Source organism: Takifugu rubripes, chromosome 13 (genome assembly GCF_901000725.2).
Source record: "Takifugu rubripes chromosome 13, fTakRub1.2, whole genome shotgun sequence".
NCBI lineage: Eukaryota > Metazoa > Chordata > Actinopteri > Tetraodontiformes > Tetraodontidae > Takifugu > Takifugu rubripes.
This window is the reverse complement of record NC_042297.1, coordinates 4,128,876-4,144,709: the sequence shown is the minus strand read 5'-3', so window position 1 is coordinate 4,144,709 and position 15,834 is coordinate 4,128,876. Positions and strand designations below refer to the sequence as shown.

Below are 15,834 nucleotides of genomic sequence, written 5' to 3'. Positions count from 1 at the left end.
AAAGCTCAGTGAAAAACATGGATTTCTAGACATGATTTCTAAAACTAAATTTCCTTTGTGGGTATTTGAGTATTGATTATACAGGGAATATCTGACACATTCATTTATTTGGTTTTTCTGTGTTTTTTTCCCCATGTCTCAGTTCTGAAAGAGACTGAATTCTGCCGGTCCACACTGTCCACACTGGACATTTGTCTCTGCACTGCAGTGGTGAGGAGCCCCTGCTCTGTTTTCACTGTAGATCAGCAGGGAGGCTGATCTTAAATCACTTTGGCTGAGTGATTCTGTGAGTAATGGGCGCTCTTTCTGCTGAGTCCACACATTCCCTGAGTGTAGAGCCTCAGATGTGATGAAAGTTGTCTTGATGAAACACCTCAGTGGTTTCAGTGGAGGAACGTAAACGAACCTCTGAGGTAAGAAATACTGCTGCTGCGCTCCTCCTGCTCTCTCTTTGGCTGCTGATGCCAATTTAATCAGCAGAACAACTTTGACTGTGTGATCTACACTTAAATACCACTTAGTTTTCTTCCTTCTTTTTTAATATCTTATACATGTTTTCTCTTCAGAGGTTTTCTCTTCATGTTGCTCTGATCAGGTGTCACATTAACTCCACACTACATCACTTTAAGGCCACATCATGAAATAAATAGCGTAGATGAAAAGTGCGAGTTGGTGCTGCAGCTGGACTCATTAGCAGACAGTAGGAAATATGAATAAATTAATAGGATGAAGCACTTTCATTACTTATAGACGATTTTTTTAAACCACCAAAAAATATATATATCTGGGCACATTCAGGCTTCATCACCTTGTGTTTTTGGGTTGTTTTTTCTGCTGCCATTGCTGATATTAAGGTGAATTTGAAAATCCCTGTTTTAACCGAACTCCTTTTACTGGCCCTTGAAGTTTTCCCTAGTTTGATTTTATAGCTTGTAAAAACTGAATATATTAGAGTTTTTAAAGCTAAACGGGCATCACAACGACTTTATCTGACGTTTTAAACAAATAGAATTAAGCTATTATATCTTTAATTATTATTACCACTCTATATTTTTATGCTGCATTTTGTGCTAATGACTAAATCTGCAAGGATAAACGCAAGAAAATGACGAAAAAGAGGGAAGACAGACAGACAGACGGGAGAGGGTGATTGGATGTGGATGGAGGGGGAGGAGCATCATAAGATCGAGGGATCCGGGTAAAGTACCGCGTCCGGAACCAGTCCGTGCCGGTGTGGTTCCTGCTGGGGATGAAACCTCCCGGATGTGGAGAAAACAGCAGCATCCCCTCATTTAAAGCTACACGCGCATCCTACGCAGCCTGTTTCAGGATGATGTCGCCTAGACGCACTGGCAGGTCAGGCGGTGAAGTCTGTGCGTAATGCGGAGTGGACAGCACTATTTATGCCTGCACCTTTCAGCCAAGACTGGCTATTGACTGATAGATTCGCAGTTTTGCTCTGCAGTGCAGCTTCTCGTTCTTACCAGATGATCTCCGTCATACTGGACGCGCACATTTTGACGCCGTCCAGCCCGACCGGAGCCTGAGCCGAAGGATGCAGGTTAAAAACCAGATCTGCACAGAGCGGAGCAGCACCGACGACCCGGAGCAGGATGAAAACCAGAAGAAGACCTCGTGTTTCTCCAACATTAAGATTTTCCTGGTGTCTGAATGTGCGCTCATGTTGGCACAGGGCACCGTGGGCGCCTATCTGGTGAGTATGTCGGTGAACTCCACAGCTAAAACAGCTCTGCCAGCAACAGTGACGGAGCAGCTGACACGCAGCTACATTTCCCGACCATTTTAGTGCGACCACGTCCTCCAGCTGCCGCGGGGCGCCCTCAGATTGATGACTGGCTGCGTCTTCTCCACCAGGCCGATGCGCATTCTGCGTCAGCGCGTCACCGCTTCCGCGGCGCAGCCTGCACGCTGTTGCCGGAGAGTCTATGAGCAGCTGCTGGAGAGCAGGTTACGAAACGTTGGACCCAAATTTCAGCCGGCGTGACCTGTGTGCCTTTGATACCCGAGGGCAGTGTCGGAACCAGCGCTCCCTCATTTTTATAGGGTGGTTTTTGCCAGATTCGTGTACGATCTACATATAGGCGACTGGTTTTGGGCAATTTGTGGAAGTTAACATATAATATCTGCAGGATTACTGAAAATTTCTCAACTCAGCATCTAGCTGATCTGTTATATATCGTGTTCAGCTTGATGCCTGCAGCATTTATCAAACCTTACTGCACATAAACATTGGTCCTTTTCACCCTCCCGTTTAGAGTTTTCCTTTAGTTTCTCAAAACACAATATTCTTGTGTGATGGAGCTTCTACTTCTGCCATGTGCCTGCCAAATACAAGCACCAGTGGTGACATTGAAGAATTGAAGCTTGGCAGAGGCGCCATACTATACTATAAACTATACCATAAAGTATTAATGGAGCCCTATAATGAGCACTTGTTCCACTGTATTGTTGTTATATTTCAGGTACGTCTGTGTGTCTGGATACTGTCATCAGGAAGGTGTTTCCAGAACTCTAACGTGGTGCACTGGCATTAATAGCTCAGACGGTGTGAGATGTAGGGAGGGAGTTGATCACATGCGCAGCTGTTGCGGTGTATCTCTCTGGAGTTTGCTAATGAGAACAGCTGCACGCGGTTTTCACCCTGCAGCTCCGCACAGGAACATGATTATGTTTCCCCAGGTGAGCAGCAGACATGCCTGGGGCACGTCTTCGGTGGAAGACGAAGGTCACTGGATCTGCCGCTTGTTTCTATTAAAACTTTAACGTGTGCATCGGAACAAAAACCTCTAAAGAGTGTGTCAATCGTGCGCAGGTTGTCAACAAGCGCGTGAAATGTTGGCAGCTGACATCCGTCTGACACTGATTCTCTTCTCCAGGTGAGTGTTCTCACCACTCTGGAGAGGCGCTTCAACCTCCAGAGCGCCGACGTGGGCGTCATCGCCAGCAGCTTTGAAATCGGCAACCTGGCCCTCATCCTGTTTGTCAGTTACTTTGGTGCCAAGGCCCACAGGCCCCGCCTGATTGGTTGTGGGGGAATCGTCATGGCACTGGGGGCGCTTCTGTCGGCCCTTCCGGAGTTCCTGACTCATCAGTACGAGTACGAGGCCGGCGAGTCCTGGCACGCTGAAGACGGCAGGGACATCTGCTCCAACATCTCCAGGCTCGAAAACCGGGAGTCCGGGCTGAGATGCAGCAACAGAGCCAACACCAACATGATGTACCTGCTGCTGATCGGAGCCCAGGTGCTGCTGGGCATCGGCGCCACACCTGTCCAGCCTCTGGGGGTGTCTTATATCGACGACCACGTGCACAGGAAGGATTCATCTCTTTACATAGGTGAGAAGCCCGAACGCCGCCTGGTTTGGACGGAAAAACGATTCGGTTAGTCAGAAATTGAATTAGAAAAATGCCGCATGGCGCTTTCGGAGGAAGGATCGCCACCTTGCATGGAAACAGCAGTCAGCTACTGAATACTGAGCTCCTGCTTCGCGTCACCATCAGGTCCTTTAGATAGAAAAATACAAGCTAATTATAGCATCATCCGCGTTGTATAGCAGTTATAAAGTTGTCTTCCTTCTCTCAGCCACAATAGAGGTACATAGATGGTGCTAATATCTTCCTTTCCAGCTCTATTTTCTGGAGACCAACATTTTTATATTTTTGTATTTTCCATGGTAACATCTCTGTCGATGGTTGAGGCCAGTGTCACCTTGTTTTAATAGGGACCGACTCACCCAGCTCAGACATGTTTAAGCCACCAAAAAGTCCATCAGTCTCTCAGTGTTTGGTACCCTGGCGACGTGTTTTTCATTCCAGATTACTGGTTTTACTGGTGTCTGATCACTGAAGCTCCTGCTTTTCTTATTCTCTCCCTACCTTCTACTCATGACTTCAATCAAGGAGAGCAGTTTTTTGCAGCCTGCAGCTGAGGACAAAGTTCATACCCTCACAGCAGAGACCAAAGACCTTGACATGACTCACATCATAGCATGTCTGGCAATGTTGCCAAGCAACGGGAGAGGGAGAGTCACAGGCTGCAACATTCTTTTTCCCCCCGACCTGCGAGTCGCTCAGTGCAATCAGAGGACAGATGTTTCAGGGGAAGAATGATGCAGGGTTAAGGTCTGCTTGCTCTTTTGTATAATCCCTTTATGATCCTATATGTCACCGATCAGGCTGTTGATGAGCTTCACTGTCTAACATCAGTAGCCTCTCCATTTACTGGGGACTTGCTGCTCCTCACAGGTTTCTTGCTTCAGTGCTGATGTCTTGCTGGGTGAGGAGGCCTGCGTTTTGTTCTGTGCACACTCTGAGCTGCAGAGTCTTTGCCAGCAGCACTGTCATCCAGTAGGAGATGAGGCATGAACGCTGGGAGGGAGGAGAGCAAACCAGTACAGCAACGCAGCAGTCTGCACCACTACGCTACGCCACTACTCACTCTTTTGCATTTATTGCTTTTTATTTTGTGTTTCATGCAATTGCCAGCATTACTTATGCTATTTTTTCCCATTTATTTTGGAGGATAAAGTCAGTGCAAATACTTGCCATGTGTGCTTTTTCCATTTCACTTCCGTATTTCAAATGAAACAGCTTTTATAAGAGGAAAATTAATAATGATAAGGATTATTATTTTTAACAGCGAGTCAACTCAGTATCAACATGACGTCACATTCAGCAGACAGACTATTAATTATTGAAGGCAATTAAACAAAGCACTGCTTTAATGCGCCGCCTGGTCAACTCAGGTCCTACACACAGATGAGCTGGACACAACTGAGTCACTATTTATACATAAATGCTAACATGCTAACAGTCGTTCCCCACTGGTCTGCAACAACTCCTACCTTCAAAAACATTATATAATTTGTGAAATGTATCATCTTTTGCCAGACTCTGGAGACATTTAGAGATGTGAAATCTGCAGGACTGAAGCGTTTCGCGGCGATCCATCAACTCTGAGGTTCACAGTGATGGAGCAGACCTGACAGTTCAGCAGTCAGCCACAGATAACTAACAACACACCCGACTGTGCGCCCTTATATTTAGTTTGTACCAACTTCGCTGCCTTTGTGGCAATAAAACCTCAGGCCTGACCTGCTATGATGACCTCTGTTCCATGGCTTTGCTAACTGCTCAAGGTTCTGCCAGAACTATTTCTTCTCTGGGTGTCTTTATGTGACAGAGTCTATTATACTTCTCTCTCCACCTTCCCGTCTCTGTACTTGTTTTATTACAATACTGACATTTCAATTGCCATGGTTACCAAATGCAATGTGCGCCGAGCTGTTCGGAATTCTTTCTGCTGCCTCTCTTACAGTGTCTTTGACTAGTGTTTGGTGGGTTTGCTTTGTGGGAAAACATGTGAAACGGCAAGAAAACTGGATGACACTAGACAAAGTGTCGTAACGTTACATTTTAAGGCCGCAGCTCTACGAGGGCGAGCGAGTACACCCGAGGATTGTGGTCACGGTTGCTTTGGCCACATGTTTACCTGAAGAGATAAAGTTAAACACTGCGGGAGTCAGTGGGGAACATTTCCTTGTCTCGGCAGATGCTGCTCAGGTCAGGGTCGTGCGTCAGCCTCATCACCAGATATATGATGTGTGTGCTGTTGCTGGGCTTCACTGACATGTCTCAGCTGTACATCCCATCATTCCAGCAGCTGACACACCACTAAAAGGCCAGAGAATTCCTCTTCTAATGAACAGATGAGCACTAACTTCCATTCTGAATGTGACTCAGGGATGCTCGCGGTAGCTGCTGGTACTGGTAGAGAATAATGCCTGCAGATTAATGACCCAGCTGTACTGCACCACTGTGCACTGGGAAAATGTGCAGCGACTGTCTTCAGCACAGAGAACAAGACTACAATGTGGTTGTTGTCACAGGGCAAGGCAGACAGCAGAGTTTTTCAATGGAAAGCAACCATTTATCCTTAATATTGTATATTTTAATATTGTTACCTCGACCTTGAGAATCACCTTAGTTGCATGTCATTCAAAAACCAGAGGTTCTTCCAGTATTGGCTGGTTTTCACTGAGAGCTGAAGTCTCCACCGACGCTTGTTCCTCCTTTAAACATCAACCTGTTCCAGATCAAGGCCAGAGTGTGATTTCTGAGCCAGGTGAATGGATTATTGATCGCTGTCTCCTGCTTGACTGAGGTCTCTGGAGAAGTCAATTCATGTTTGCCTGTTTAACCATTTGCGGAAACACAGCTCGATTCTGAGCTTTTTTTTCTTGCTTTTAAACGTAGTGGAGGACAAAATGGAAAAGAAAATATTGGCTTTCATTTAAAAGCAGGTCAGTGTAAAGAGCAACAGGACAGTACAGGTTGATGTGTTCCCAAAAGCCTCAGATCTTCATGAAACCTGTTACCTTTACATGATTGGACTCTGATAGCCACTCAGCACTAGAGCAGGTCTATTTGGCTGCACAGCGCCAGAAAAGGTATAAAGTAAAGTATCGTATAGGAGGATGTGTTAGTGCTGCATAGCAACAAGACCTGTTATGTTCAGCTGCTGCCTCAGCTCCTCCACAGCTCTAATACATTATTCTGATGGGCCTCAACATGGGCTTGTTGCATAGAGGCTGAGATGATCAATATTGCCTCCGTGTGTGTGGGTGTGCGTGCGTGTGTGTGTGTATGTGTGTGTGTGTGCGTGTGTGTTGTGTGCGCGCACCAGGAAAAGGAAGTTAAACAAGACATCTGCCTTGTGATAGTCAAGGTTTTGGCTCTGACCCCACATAGTTGACTAACTCTCATGCCTGCGTACGTGCACTGTACATTTATCTTTAAGAATGAAGTGTTTTGTTCTGGTGGAGAAAATCAATACAGCCTTTGCTCCAGATGGAATATTCAACGCTCAGCACCATTATAGTGGAATATGTGCAGCTGAGAGCGCACTTTGTGTTTGTGTGTGTGTGTGTATGTGCGTGTATATGTGTGTGTTGAGCCTTTCATGCATTCTCTACTCTCTCTACAGACGTAGTCGACCTAAACAACCGGCAGCAGTTCCAGGCCAGTGTTTCAGACGTTTTCCAAAACTTGATTTAATTGTGATCTATAACTTAACATCAGAAATTCCAGCTCACTGATGGGATTTTGCCTCCCCAGCACGTCAGCGTGAAGCTGTTCGTTGCTGTATGAAACTCCGCTAATGAGCAGAGCTCGCAGAGCTCAGGAGGTTCGTCTGTAACGAGCGATCGAACGGTGAACCAGTCCAGCTACACAGGTGGCGTTAGGAAGTGGGTTTTAGAATTCCAGATGTTCAGTATCTTCGGTCCTAGATGCTCTTCCTAGTGTTCACTAGCTTTTGCTGTAGGATCACAGACTTTTCTCACTGCTGAGGCTGATGGCTCATATTGTCATGGGCTGGTTCTCTCTTGATTCCCCTCTTATTTTTTTGGCAGAACACAAATTCACAAGTACATATGGAAAATATTGAGCTTTGATGGGATACAGGAGATAAAACCTGCCAAGATGGACTCATTTTCCACTCCTTTACTGCAGTCTGTCTTCTGTGATTCACATATCGGCAATCAGAATGAATTTCATGTGATGTTTACGTGCGTTAACATGCATCATGCCATTATAATCTATTCATTATTTTAAATTCAGATTTATTCCTACATTAGGAGGAAATGTGAAACCCTTTTGCTACATCAGCCATTTTGAGGTGTTATGTCAGGTGAGAGCTGTGACAGACGGTAGCTGTTTTATCTATTTTCAAACGCTGCAGCAGCATCAGGGTGCAGAGCTTGGAATATTTGTATTTAATATAAAGTTGCTGCGTCAGTGTTTATGCAGTCTGCTAGAACACCAAAACTCTCCTCTAGGAGGCAGCAAGACCCCTCAGTTAACTTTTCAGTGTTAGCTCAGTGTGTGTGTGTGTGTGTGTGTGTTGTGGGGCTCTACATTGTAATTGATCACGCTGTGTTGGTCAGTGATTTGATCTCTGTGGACGGCCCAGAAGGAGGGAGGAGGGGGGTGCGTTAGCTGGATGTTGCGTCAGCTCTGTGACCCTAAACCACCTCCGTCACATGACCTTGGCCGCCCTGAGCGTCAGTGACTCCACTGAAATGAGCATCCAACCGTCGCCAATTGTGTTGCATAGAAAATAACGAGAGACTGCCGGGCAGATCGCAGCCTAGCCTTTGGCCGCAGTTCAGTGATTCAGAAGGACTTTCCTCACTTTTTCCCTCTCACAGACTCTGGATCACGTCAGTTTCACCTGTAATTCTCTTACCTGTGGCCATTTATCATATACTGTTGCCATGCATTGTTTAACAACATGGATGGTACAATTCACTGAAAGAAGAAAGGAAGTTATTCATATAAATTTTGCAGTGTTTATGGTTCAGGTTAAGGTTAAGATTATATAAATATTTAGTGACAAAGCCAGCTCACTGATCACTAGTGAGAAACATTTAACTCATTAAAAACATTGTGTAGCCTCCCTCTCTCTCTCTATTTGGTCAACAATGGGTCAACAATATAGGAGGACAAAAATATCTAAATGTTCAATATAGAGAAGGAAAAAAAACTTTATTTCTTCTCGCTTTAAATATTTATGTGTGGTACAATACTGCCCCCTGCTGAAGTACGAGGTGAATGACAAACCTAGTTCGCAATTACATATATATATATATACTGTATATATACAGTATATATATATATATTTATTTATTTTTTCAAAAAACACCAATATACATCTCAAATGAATTTGATGCAAACATGTTTTTGATCTGTTTTGTTTTGCAGGTATCTTATTTTCAACATTAGTGTTTGGCCCAGCTTGTGGCTTCATCTTAGGTTCCGTTTGTACCAAAGTATATGTTGATGCTGTCTTCATCGATACCAGTGAGTACAAGTTACATTTTTCTTGATCGGTTTACAAAAATAATATCCTCAATATGTGTTATCTGAACCCACTCTGGACATGTGTCCTCTCTGGTAAACTCCAGGTCAACTGGATATCACCCCAGATGATCCTCGCTGGATTGGGGCGTGGTGGGGGGGCTTCCTCCTCTGTGGTGCCTTACTCTTCCTGTCGGCCCTCTTCATGTTTGGCTTCCCTCAGGCATTGGATGATCAGAACCTGGATGGTGGAGGGGAGAGCGAGCAGGCCATGCTGCCTTCTTCCCTCACCCTGGAGTACCCGGGCTCAAAACCCAAAGGGTCCATTCATGGCTTCGATGCGAACAGTGGACTCTCGGTTTGTGAGCATCTCAGAGGTGAGGCTTAACAAGTGAGAGGATGAGGAAATACGCGCATCATTCCGCTTCTTTAATGCTGAAAAGTTGTTTGATTTTCTCCTGTCCTGCAGAATCTTACGTTTCTTCTCCGTTTTTTTCTAACGCAGTAATTCCCCGGGTGACCAGACACCTCCTCTCTAATCCCGTGTTCAGCTGCATCACACTGGCGGCCTGCATGGAGATCGCTGTGGTTGCCGGTTTTGCTGCCTTCCTGGGAAAATACCTAGAACAGCAGTTTAACCTGACCACCTCCTCAGCTAATCAGCTGCTCGGTAATCAGATCAGTCTCCATCATCCGCTTTCAGGCTTTATTTTGAATTCTGGCATCATTTAACACCCATCTGCTGTTCCTGTTCATGTCAGTCCCCGAAATCATTTTCAAATTTAACATTTTTCCATTCTTGATGTCTTCAGTTGGATTATTTTCGACCATTGTTTGACCAAATATGAATACCCGGCTCTTATGCTCTCCAGGTATGACAGCCATCCCCTGTGCCTGTCTGGGTATCTTCCTTGGAGGTCTGCTGGTAAAGAAGCTGAACCTGTCCGCTCTGGGTGCTGTTCGCATGGCCATGCTGGTCAACCTGGTGTCCACAGCGTGTTACGTGTCTTTTCTGTTCTTGGGCTGTGATACTGGACCTGTAGCAGGAGTCACTGTCAACTACAGCAATGAGTAAGCTAGCAAGCCATTATTGCAAGGAGAGGAGGGTCTGAAGATGTTTGGATGATGTTTGCAGCCAAACATCTGACTTAAGAGCTGACTAATGAACATTGAGCCCTCCATCCACGCTGACAATAACCTCCATAACAGTTTAGCCCCTCCCCTTGGGGACCTATTTATCCTGTCAGACTTTAGAGTGTCGAGAAGCGGCGTTTTATTCGTGTTGTTTGTGCTTCTGCGTGTCCACGCCGTTTAAATGTGAAGCTTATGTTGACGTCAAGGATGAACATGTGTCCCCAACCTGACCTTTGACCTCCTCCGTAGGACATTGCAGTCCAGGAAACAGCCCGAGCCCATGTGCATCAGTAACTGCAACTGTCACACAGCGTCTGTGAGTCCTGTGTGTGGCTCCAACGCCGTCACGTACCTCTCAGCCTGCTTCGCTGGTTGCACCAAACCAGTGAGTCAAGAAAGCCCGAGTCAAACCTGCCGCTATTCCAGAATGTCACAAATGCTCAGGCTTCCACACCGTCCTGCTGTAAATGATAACATTCTGATTTGTCATGTTTCAGAATCTGACTGGCTGCACATGTGTTTCGAGCACCAATGAAGACGCTGTAGCTTTTCCAGGGAAGTGTCCCAGCCCAGGTTGTCAGGAGGCCTTCCTCACCTTCCTGTGTGTTATCTGTGTGTGCAGCATGATTGGAGCCATGGCCCAGACGCCCTCTGTCATCATCCTTATCAGGCAAGTTTGAAAAAAAGCTGCTTTGCACAGACTGACCACAAGAGGGAGCAGTTAGCAATCACAGCTGAGGGGAAAAAAAACCTTTAAAACCAGATAAAAATGTGTCTGGTTTAATTATTATAGGAATAATCAGCTTTAACTCAGTTAGGATGTGAACAGGATTGGGTCAGGAGGACTCAACATAGTTTATAACCCAGAGTTTAATCTTGTGTATGAGTCAGAAAATAGTCAAACTTTGGCCTTTTATTTAGCTGCTACATTACTTATGCAGGAAACCCGCCCTCCTCCCTGCCTCTCATACAGATAGCGGCACCACTTGAGCTATGTGAGCTATGTGGGGGGGGGGGGGGGGGGGGGGGGGGGGGGGGGGGGGGGGGGGGGGGGGCTGTAACTCTAAATTATTATATTTCTGTACAAAAAACCCATATTTTAGCATAATATAATATGGGTTTATAGCGAGCGTGTCTACAGTCAAGTTACTCGGAACAGTAATTTGTAAATTACATTTCAAATTGATTGTTAAAGCTAAAAAGAATATGTAAAATAAAATGTTTACCGGCTTTAGACTCTAGTGTCATGTTTCACTTGATAAATACCTACCTGTCACGCTTCATTACTGCACGTAAGAGAGAAATCTGCTCCACATTTTGGATGAGGCCAGTCAGCATCTGCACACTGTCAGCAGCACTTTCATTATTCATGTAAAACTGGAGCGCAGTAATACACTCATTTAATCTATCTACACACTTAATATTTATGTTACACATTTTTAGATATTTATATGTATATGCTTTTTTTTTCTTGCATGCTGCTTTTTCTACCTTTTTAAATTGTAGCGTTATGCTGCTGAAACCACAGTTTCCCTGAGAAAACCTGCCTGAAAGGTTCAATCATTTTTGTCTAAAAAGTCTAAGAAATCAATCTTTTCATCTCGTGAAGAAAGTAACGGTTGACATAATTTATGCTGGGTGGTTGTTCACACGTTCATGCCAGTTTTCTTCTGTGCTTTCAGAACTGTGAGTCCAGAACTGAAATCTTACGCCCTCGGAGTTCTGTTCCTGCTCCTCAGACTGATCGGTGAACACTTTAATATCTTCACTTCATCAACTTTAGCGTCTGCGTCTGCGTCTGCGTCTGCGTCTGCGTCTGCGTCTGCTGCAGCACAGCAGCTCTGTGTTTCTGGTCTTTGTGTCCATGTAATGTCTTCTGTCACCCTGCAGATTTGCCGGGTGACAGAACTGTCACCTCAGATAAAATCAAATTCACCACACTGTCCATGCAGATATAAAGCAAACCTGATCTCTAACTGGTATGTTTTTGCCCCTTTGACTTCCTGTCTGTCTCCCATCCCCTCATGTTCCAGGTTTCATTCCTCCCCCCCTGATCTTTGGCATGGGAATCGACTCCACCTGTCTGTTCTGGAGCACCGTCTGTGGTGAGAAAGGAGCCTGCATGCTGTACGACAACGTGGCTTACAGGCATCTGTATGTCAGCATCGCCATCGTGCTGAAGTCGTCTGCCTTCCTCCTGTACACCACCACATGGCATTGTTTGAGAAAGAACTACAGGAAGTACATCAAGAACAGCGACGGTTACCTCACTCCCACCGAACTCTTTGCCTCTAATGTGACCCTGGACAATCTAGGCAAGGAGATCACGCAGAATCCCGTCACCAGGACAAAGTTTATTTACAACCTGGAGGATCCAGAGATGTGCGACAACCTGGAGTCGGTTTTATAGTGGCTGGAGCTGCAGCCACGGGGGCCACTTGATACTGTGTTATCGTCAGAAGACAGCCCTCGTAAGGATGGACTCAAGAAAAAAGAGCAGCCAAAATAGAACAAAAAGGACCCCAAATGACGGGTCGTATCCATGGTCCACCGTTTAATTTTTTTTTATTTGCTGAAATGCCCATTTGTGCCAGAATCCTAAACTGAGGTAAAGGTGGGACATTTCTCACTCTTCACAAACATCAACATTTAGTCCTCAGAGTTAGTTCAACTTTACTTTTATTTTCCTTTAGAAGGAAGTATTTCTCAGGACGTCAGCTGTCAACGTCTACATGGTTGATGTTTGTTAGATCTTAATGTTAGGACACAAAAACAGGAACAGAGGTTTACAGCTGGGATATTTATGCAGAATAACAACATTGATAATGGTTTTTATTTTTTAGGCAGCGCTGACATAAATGAAAACGAAACCACAAAGTATACCGAACACTAAAATTCACCGTTATTTTTCCCTGATTCGGTAAGAAAAGCTACAGTTTTTGCGCATATTTCAGATTTCTTAAAATCTGTCTCATTGGAGATAAGATACTGTACCGGTGTACAACAACTTTAATATACTTTAATATTCTAAGTATTATGATGAATGTTGGAGTAGAGTCCAATGATCTGAGTCTTTTCCGTGCCCCGTGTAGAGTTAGAAAAGGGAATAGATGATCGTGGCTCTGCGTTGGGGGAGCATTTATGGTGGGACACAAGTGATGAGGCAGGATTGCTCTCAGCGTGATGTCCACTCATGTTCAACTCACATCAAATACATTCACAGGCCCCCAACTTTTATCCACTGAATTGCTTTTAGTCCATCTTCATGTGACTCATCGCCATTTTAAGAGCTCTTGTGAGCCTTATTGAGAACACTTTGTTGTCCTAAATAACTTTGCCAGTATTTTATATTTTTTGCATCAAAAATGGAGATCTTTGTCCTGTCACATTAGTAGATTTCATTTCCAGTATTTGGAGGTGGGGTTTAAACAAAGACTTCCATATTTGTGGGAGTTTTACTCGTTCTTGCCACAAACTTTTATCATGGAGCCAACTAGCTGCTAAACTTAGCTTAGCATGAAGCCTTAAACCAGAGGGAGGGGCATTACTGAAATGCAAATGAATTAACCTGCCACCCCTTCTAACATTTTTATTTTAAATTAACGGGGGCCGTGACATATTTTTGTACATAACCTTCTGTAAAAACCTAACGTGTCTCTCTGACATATAGTTGCTATGAATCCAATAAGTATATGGTGTTTAGAGGTGATAGCTTTTTCCCTTTTCCCCTTCGCGCTAATTACAGCTTGATCTAGAGGCATGAGTGCAATATCACCGGTAGTTTTCTGTCACGAAAAGGATCCGATCGCACGATCAGGGGTCCTGCTTCGACAGTTAACCAAACCTCCATGATTCTCTTTGTTTCCTTTAAAACTGAATATATGGCATAAGACTTTAATGAAAATATGTGGAGGCTGTGCGGTATAATTATGCAATGATGTGTAGAAAGGACCTACAATGACCCAAGAGCAAAGTCACAGCACACTAAGGTTTGCTCGGACTGAAGTGACTCTGAGGATATGAATAGTGCGACTGTAGCGCGGCTTGAACAGCAACGAGATTTGTGCAGTGACACTTCCGTGTGCAGCTCCTAACAGAATGGGTATTAACATTACCAGCTGGCCAAACCCTAAAGGGAGCAGAAGCTCCCCTCGATGACCCTGGCGTCCTGCGTTGTCACTGTGCAGACTCCTCTGTATGTAACGATGCCGTACAAGTGCCAAATGACAGCAGAGAAGCCTGATGTCTCGCAGAGAAGCTGGTCTCCCCAGGCTGCAGCTCAAAGCAGGTCCATCAGCTGTATGTAGCCTTTTGTGATGTCCCACCAGTCATCTCAAACACACGAGCTCTAAAATGTTCTGTATGGTCTGGAAAACAGTATTATTTAGGATGTAATTAGCGTCATATGTAGGAATTTTCTAAAAGTGCAGATATTGTCTTTTTTTTTTAACTTGCCATCAGTGATAAAACTGATAAATGTGTGTTTCTTTGGCCTAAACAAAGACATCGTTTGAGACCAGTGGCACCGATGTTTGTGTGCAGTAGGATTACTGTACTATAGACATAAACTTGACCTTCCCTTGCAGCGACGGGACTGTTTTGGTTTGGAGGAGATTAATTTGCAGCATAAATCTGTTATTTTCACATCACTTTTTGTCTTATTTGGAGGATTTGCCTTGTGATGATTGCCAATGGTTTTTAAAGCGGAGCGGCTATTTGAAGAGTTTACTGCCAAAACATCCCATCAGGTTTGCACTGTCGTTCCCATTGGACGCTAACAGATCCAAAGATTTTGTTTAGCATTTTCCGCATTTCTGTGGTTGATCTGTGTGGATGAGAAATGGTGGTTTTGGAAGGAAACTCTTCATCTCTGGATGGATAATCGTTTGGTTTGCGCCTGTGTGGCAGCATGTTGCCTTTTAATTAAAGCCAGAGCTCGTGCTACTAATGATGGTTTCAGAGTGATGTTTTCCGAAATTACGGAAGGTCTTCAGTCTTTTCCCGGCTCTTCCCTGGAGGACCTTTGGGAAGAACAAAAAGAATATTGAAGCAGGAAAACATTACCTATATTTTAAAGCATTAGTCGATATTTTTATGCTCTATTGTTTGATTTATTTTTGATTACATGACTTTATATTTGCAAGCTTTGTGTTCTGTATATTTATTGGAAAATATGACATGATTGTATGTTAACTGTAAATACATTAAATATACAATTTTATGTTTTTTTACTGTCTGACTGTTGGAACAACAATATTTTTAATTGATTTTATCCTCCACTGATTTGACGCCCTTGAAACCCACTGTCTTAACCATCTGCCATCCAATAGTATGATGGATCTTCAGACATTTAACAGCAGTGTTTGAATCTCCATCCAACAGTTGCTGGTTGCTGCCTGGCTAAATAACGCACCACCCTTCCATTGGGTTTCCAGGTGGCTGGTTGACAAACTAGGAGGATAATGCAGAAATAAGAGAAAATCCTTCTTAAATTACCGTATTCCTTTTTTTCTACTCACCAAGAGCAACAGACGTGTTCATAATAAATTCAGCCGTACATCTAAAAAGTCTCCAGAAATGACAAATAAAGACAATGTGACAAACCGGAGTCTTAATTGGAGCACTGGGTGAAGGGGGTCGAGCGAAAGGTCACTTTTTTTTCCTCCTCTAAATGCACTTGCAGGAGAAAATAAATCCTGACATGGGTTTAATGGAGACGTGCCCGTGTTTTGCCTTGATCTAATTTCCAGTCACACAAAGCCCCGTGGTTATCCCGCAGCTTCCTGCCTGTGCCCCAAAGGCCAGCGGATATAATAGCTG

The 15,834-nt window shown here is 44.4% G+C and overlaps 1 protein-coding gene across 2 annotated transcripts; it reads left to right on the top strand.

Moving 5' to 3' along the window:
* The first annotated feature begins 1,195 nt into the window (after positions 1-1,195).
* On the top strand, positions 1,196-15,233 carry LOC101075828 (solute carrier organic anion transporter family member 3A1). 2 transcript variants are annotated; one of them, XM_029846576.1, is made up of 11 exons: positions 1,586-1,714; positions 1,808-1,968; positions 2,898-3,357; positions 8,785-8,883; positions 8,988-9,257; positions 9,386-9,550; positions 9,753-9,951; positions 10,264-10,399; positions 10,512-10,684; positions 11,697-11,761; positions 12,048-12,424. In XM_029846576.1, the coding sequence occupies exons 3-11, from the start codon at positions 3,063-3,065 to the stop codon at positions 12,422-12,424; spliced, it is 1,779 nt and encodes a 592-aa protein (XP_029702436.1). In that variant the 5' UTR covers positions 1,586-1,714; positions 1,808-1,968; positions 2,898-3,062. The 2 variants fall into 2 exon arrangements, with proteins under 2 accessions (XP_003969467.2, XP_029702436.1); XM_003969418.3 differs by lacking the exon at positions 1,808-1,968 and having other exon boundaries at positions 1,196-1,714; positions 12,048-15,233.
* Positions 15,234-15,834: the final 601 nt, after the last annotated feature.